Source organism: Macaca mulatta, chromosome 1 (genome assembly GCF_049350105.2).
Source record: "Macaca mulatta isolate MMU2019108-1 chromosome 1, T2T-MMU8v2.0, whole genome shotgun sequence".
NCBI classification, from domain to species: domain Eukaryota; kingdom Metazoa; phylum Chordata; class Mammalia; order Primates; family Cercopithecidae; genus Macaca; species Macaca mulatta.
In genome coordinates, this window is record NC_133406.1 from 132,248,484 (window position 1) to 132,255,157 (window position 6,674).

The following is a 6,674-nucleotide window of genomic DNA, read 5'->3' on the forward strand; positions in this document are numbered from 1 at the left end:
TTATATAACAATTAACATGTATTTTATACTTAAAATAGCTTATGTTTAAAAAGTTGATTATCATATATATTTTATGCAGTTTCTCCTAATTATTGCCTTCTAATGAAATACAGAGATCTAGAGTAATAGGGGATAAAGTATGGCCTTTTGATCAGCATGCCTGGTTCTGAGTCCTTCTTTAAAAACTCTGGGCCTGGTGTGGTGGCTCATGCCTATAGTCTCCACACTTTGGGGGGCCAAGGCGGGCGGATCACCTGAGAGGTCAGGAGTTTGAGATCAGCCTGGCCAACATGGTGAAACCCCGTCTCTACTAACAGTACAAAAATTAGCTGGGCGTGGTGGTGGACGCCTGTAATCCAAGCTACTCAGGAGGCTGAGGCAGAAGAATCGCTTGAACCTAGGAGGCAGAGGTTGCAGTGAGCTGAGATTGGGTCACTGCACTACAGCCTGGGTGAAAAGAGTGAGACTCCATCTCAAAAAAACAAACAAAGAAGAACTCCACTGAGATGAATTTTCCTCATTTCAGAATAAATCAGAATAAAATCAGAATAATAGATTTATGTCAGAGTTTTTGTAAGGCCCAAAATGAAATATATGTAAAGTGTAAAATGAGATACAATTAGCAGAATTATATTGTTTTATTAATACTCACCATAAGAGGTGTTCTTTAGATCCTGCAGCGTTTGGTACGCAGTTCACGTTTGTTTAGAAGAATGTGAGTAACCAGTGCAAAGCTCATGTGTTCTGCATCCCTAGTGGCCTCCCACCTCTCCACAGAGCCGCTGCCTCCTACAGTGCCTGCAGCTTCTACCAATGCATGGCCCCGTGCTGCAGAAATGGGGCCTGTCATGAGGCTGAGAATAACTGTGAAAATGTTTGCATTGAGTGAAGTTGTAGAGTTCGTTAATTATTTTTCTTCTTTATTTCTCTGGCAGCTCTTGAAGTCCTATTGGCTGGATAATTTTGCAAAAGACTCTGTGAACCCTGGAGTCATGGTGTTGCTGGGATGCGGTGCCTTATCCAGCACCTGTGGTCAGCTGGCCAGCTACCCATTGGCTTTGGTGAGAACTCGCATGCAGGCTCAAGGTGAATTTTTGATTACAGAACCACACCGATAAAAGTGCTGCACCAGTAATATGCTTTTAGAACTCCAAGTTCTACTCAAATGCAGAGTGTAGTTTTAAGATGGCATTTCTCAACCATTTTTTCATTATTGCCTCCTTAAGGAATCTTCTCAGAAATTCTTTTTCTGAATACTCCCTCGTCATGAAATTTTTATGTGACTGAAGCATTGCATATGTACTGTGTGCATACATATGCCTTATACATAAACAGAGTAAGATTTTTTTGACTGTGTTACATGCACGTTTTAAGATTATAAGCTTTGGTATCTGATGGATTTGGGTTCATATCCTTGCCTCAGACTTCTTGGGGTTTTTAATGGGAATGAAAATTGTACAGTGTTGTAAGAATTACCAACAATATAAATAAAGCATCTTGGGTTTGTTAAATTCTTGGTAAACGGTGGCTGGAATCAGTTTTTAGTGTTGTGTGGACCCTACAAGTTTTGATCTGTGATTCCTCCTCACTGTGACACTGTCTCCATGGTTGGCTTTGATTACACTGTACCGTCCTGGTTGTTCTGCCAGCCCATTGATAACTGCTACCATTTGCTCACTTTTATTGCTATCCCAACTCTATTAAAGTATGCATTCAAATGCCTTTCTTTTCTCTTTGATGTTTTCCCTGGTCAGTCCTATCCATTGTTTTCTTAAGTAGTACACCTTGGGCATCTACAGCTCCATTCCCAACCTCCCTTCCAAGTGCCAGCCACAGCAACCCCAGCCAAGCAGTCAGTCATTAATTGGCAAATACTCCCTGAGCCATTGTCCTATTCTAGACACTGACAGATGCTTGGGGTAGAGCAGTCAACAAGTCAGATGTGGCCCCACCAGTGTAGAGTAGAGAAGACGTATATCCAGCAAGTAAATAACCTGTTTAAACCAACTCCCCTTTTGTTAGGGGAGCACAGAGCAAGGAGCTATAACCTAACTTGGGAGCTGCAGAATGCTGTCAGTGAAGCTGAGACTAGAAAGATGAGTGGGCACAGGCCAGTGGAGTGGGAGCAGAAAACATTCCAGCTGAGGGAAAGCATGTGTGAAGACACTGAGGCAGGCACCAACATGGTGTATTGGAGGAGCTGAGAGACAGTCATGGCTGTAGAGAAAAACACAAAGTAGTGAACTACACGTTTCTTATGTATTCTCTCATTTCACCATCATAACCATCTTGGGGATGGGAATACTACTCTTATCCCCGTGTTTCAGATGAGCAGCTGGGGCAGAGAGAAATTAAGTAACTCCCACAAGATTATACCTGTGGTAAATAGTGGGACTGGAAATCAGACACATGCAGTCTGATTCCAACCCTCTTGTCTGCCAGCTCCAATCCAGACCTTTGCATGGCTGATATGGCTGATAGGTTGTCTGTGGCTGATAGATTGTCATTTCTGACCTCAAAGTCTGATCATTTTACATCTGTTCAGACATCTTTGCAACCTTTCAGTATCAGTTCCAAAGTTCTTAGTGGGAATTTCAAAGCCTTTAATAATCTGGCCCCATTTTATTCACTATCTGTGTAATAACCACATACAACAATCAGCTGCATCTCCATAGCACATGGTGCTCCTCCCGTTGTCTTGGTTGTGCCAGCAACACTGGATTTCGCTTTCTCTTGTTGCTTGTTGAGGTCATTTCCAAGGCCCAGGTGCTTGTGCTTTCCCCAAGCTTCCCAGAGCTTCTTCCATACTCCCCTTACATCCTGAGATTTAACTGTTCTCTCTTCAGCGCTTGTCTGGTAAGAAGGAGACAGCAGCAGTGTGGGGTGGTGGAAAGTATACCAGCTTTGGAGTCAGACCATTGGATCTCAGCCCCAACATTTTCTACTTAGGATTTTTAGGACAAATTTCTCCATCTTTCTAAGCCTCCAATTGCTCACTTATAAAATTGATATAATATTTATCTTGCAGGATTGGTATGGAAGGTAATTAACCCAGTCTTTAGAACATAGTAATTAATAAATAACTATTATTACCATCATTTTTATAGTTAGGACACGCACTGTTAGGTGCTATACAAAGAGGATCATAAAAGGGATATTGTCTTGGGCTCCTTGGAATAAATGTTATCCTTTTACCATATTCTAGAATATCATTCTGAATCATAATTGTTTGTTGTAATAATAATGAAACATGCTTGAATATTAAATTACTCTCTTCTTTTATTATTTTTTAGCCATGTTAGAAGGCTCCCCACAGCTGAACATGGTTGGCCTCTTTCGACGAATCATTTCCAAAGAAGGAATTCCAGGACTTTACAGAGGCATCACCCCAAACTTCATGAAGGTGCTACCTGCTGTAGGCATCAGTTATGTGGTTTATGAAAATATGAAGCAAACTTTAGGAGTAACCCAGAAATGATGTTGCATTTTTTGCTTTAGCGTGATAATTGAAACTTTCAACAATCCTTGGAGTGACTTTTTCTCCTCGAATTGAAACAAGTCTATGGCAAAAGAAGCTGCATTTTTTTCACAAAAGGGAAGACGATAACAATGGTCACTTCAAACTTTTGGGCTCAATTATATGTACACAGAAATGTTAAAAATCATAGTTTTAATGTGTTTTGAAAAGGCCACACAATTATACTTTGTCTTTTCTTAATAATCCTGCAAATCTCTGCCCTGAATCCGAAATCTGAAAATGTACTTGCTTGAACAAAATTTGTTTTGTGTGGTAGAGTTATAAATCATTAATCTTTATTTTGGGTGGTTCATGTTTATGCCAGTTCCTTTATACTTAGATGTCTTGTTTTATATATTTTGAATGTCTTTATGGATTTCTTTAAATTTCCTTGTAAAAGAACCATTAATAGAAAATCATTACATTTAAAATATACCTTACAGCAAAAGCATCCAAAGAAGTGTAGGGTTTATGTCCTTATTTTTCTCTCAGCTGAATAGGAGTGAACACAGTGGTAGAATTTCTAAAGAGAAGTGATGAAATTATATTTATTTCAGTGGGCACTTTTCCATTTTATATGTACCGTTATTTGGTTCCTGGAGTTATACACTAATTTTCAGTGTATTACTGTTAAATTATCAACACAAGACAACTTATTTGAAAGATTCTGTTTATTCTACCATTGCTTTGAAAAGCAGCAAGAAATGAAATCCTTTGACTTATATCAGCTTCTGAAGAGCATCTTTGTTTTCCTTTGTCCTTTGTTTCCTACATTTTGAATCAGATTCCATTTTAGTCAGGAAGACTTCTTGGGACCGATCTTAGTAACCTGAAATTTCTTTTTTAATTGCATGAAGTGGGTTGATCGTGAGCAAATGACGTGCTTATTTCTCCCTCATTGTTGAATATCTTTGAACTTGCTGTTCTCAATTTGGGCAGCACAAAGGTGAGAGATACATATTAATAGTAGTATGTATTACTCTTATACATTAGATACCTATTTTTAAATGAAAGGCCCAATTTGTAAACATATGCATTCATATTTTCTCTTGCCCCAAGTTTTAGGAACATGTTATGATATAGGAGACTTAATTTATAATAATGAGAGCATTTTTTTAAAATTTTACTAAAACCATTTTTGTAGTCAACTCTCTTTTCTTATTTGTGTGATTGGAACATAGAAAAATATTTGCTAGTTGAAGTTATTATCAGTTTTTAATTTAGTTCTTAAACTCATTTGACTTCTAATAATTTCTGTTATAAATTGCCAGCATTTTAATGAAAATCTAATGATGTAATAGGCATTTTCTTTATTTGAACCTACCTCTTTTATTTTCTGAACCAAAGAGAAAGATGGACTGGTGTTTGTGAAACATTTTTTAAAATGTAATTTCATTTATATTAGTTATGTTTGATAAATATCTTAGTATTTTTATAATATGATAAGCCTGGGATTCTATTTTAAGGGTTATTTGTACTTTTGAGTAATATATAAAGTGACAATATTAAGGTACATGATCAGCTCTTTCTAATTTTACTCATAAAAATTATGGAAATGAATAATTTTGCTAACTTTTGAAATTTCAAACTTCTGGAAGATATGAAAATATTCATTGTTCATTATGAATTTAAATTGTTCCCTATTTAACATTTGTAAGGTATGAATGTGATTTGTCTGTACATCTTGTATCTTTTCCAAAAAATAATTCTGTATCTTTTGGATAAAAGCCAAGAGTTGAAGATAGTATATTTCTGGCAGTACTGAATATTTACTTACAGTTTCTATCAAAAATATATATTTGTTTCTAAAATTACTTGTTTTCCAGTTTTTATTATTTCAGAGAAAATTCTTAAGTCTCAGTTTCCTAATTAAAAAAAAATTGTAAATAAAGCAAAAAGTGTGTCCTACAGCTTAGCTGGCTTAGATGTTTGGCACCGGTTTGAATCATGCTTTTTACATCTGGCTCCATGTAGTCTTTCCAAACATTTTGGCCCTTCCCGAGCAGCCTTTGTAGATATTGTCTGTATGATGCATTTTGACACAAGATGATATTTTTTGTGATATCAAAATTCCACATTTACCAACTAGAGTTACAGCCCTGGGGTTCCCAGTACCAAGGGGGACCCAGAGCTACAGGATTGGCCTGGCTCATCTTGCCGTGGAGTATCAGTTTGTCTTAAAATTGTGGGGAAAAAATTCTAAGTTGAATTCACTGGTAAGTAATTTTTTAAAATTTTATAATGCAGATTACAAATGCAAAATTTGACTTAAAAATTAAAACATAAGACTGCAGAGAAATTCTGCATTTCAACTCCAGTACTACCCAGACTTCAGAAATAACTTATCAGTTATTTCTGTAAGCTTCTCGCTTACCTGAATACCTGACAGGTAAGATGGCTGTAGCCGACACTGGCAGTTCCCTGCCCACATACCTGTCCCTATCCACAGCTGCAGAGGGCAGCTCTGTGTGCAATTGCCAGCATCTGCTCCTCTGTTCTCAGGGAACCTTTGTTAGAAAAATGCTGCCATATTTGTTTCTTGCCTATTAGTCTTGTCTCCTAGTCAAGAGAATAAATTTATGCAAGCAGAGATTGTACTTTACAGTGTTTTGACTTTGAGCTTGACATTAGGTTGCATTTGTAAAAGTGTGGCATGGCTTCCTCATCGCCCAATAGGAACTTTGCCAGTCCTTTTGTTCTTGTGGAATGTCCTTTTTTGAGAAGAGCACCAAAAGAGTAACAATATTATGGAGGGAGCAACCCTCCTTTGCCATATCCTCTCACTGGGAGACACGTGGAGCAGTCTGAAGTCATTTAGGCCACTCTCTGGGAGAGCACATCCTATGATGTTCTCCCAGCCCAGCCCCTTCCACTGTGCTCAAGTTCAAGCTGACCAGCTCTCTGATCACAGTGTAAATGAAGATGATTGTCAGTGGGCCCCAGAACCCTATACCCAGACACTCAGCCACAGCCACTAACCCCAGGCCACTTCAGCATTTATTTATCAGCATTCACTCACTCATTTGTTCTTGCAGTGAGCATTTATTAGGCACCTGTTATGGCTTGGCTTTATCCCCATCCAAATCTCATTTTGCATTGTAACTCCCACAATTCCCACATATCGTGGGAGGAACTGGTGGGAGGTGAATGAATTATG

At 38.1% G+C, this 6,674-nt stretch overlaps 1 protein-coding gene across 1 annotated transcript in view; it reads left to right on the top strand.

Moving 5' to 3' along the window:
- Positions 1–5,034, top strand: part of SLC25A24 (solute carrier family 25 member 24) — a 54,431-nt gene extending 49,397 nt beyond the window's left edge. The window contains 2 exon segments of the mRNA NM_001258085.1: positions 936–1,086; positions 3,294–5,034. Coding sequence (NP_001245014.1) covers positions 936–1,086; positions 3,294–3,478 — 336 coding nt within the window. The 3' untranslated portion in view covers positions 3,479–5,034.
- Positions 5,035–6,674: the final 1,640 nt, after the last annotated feature.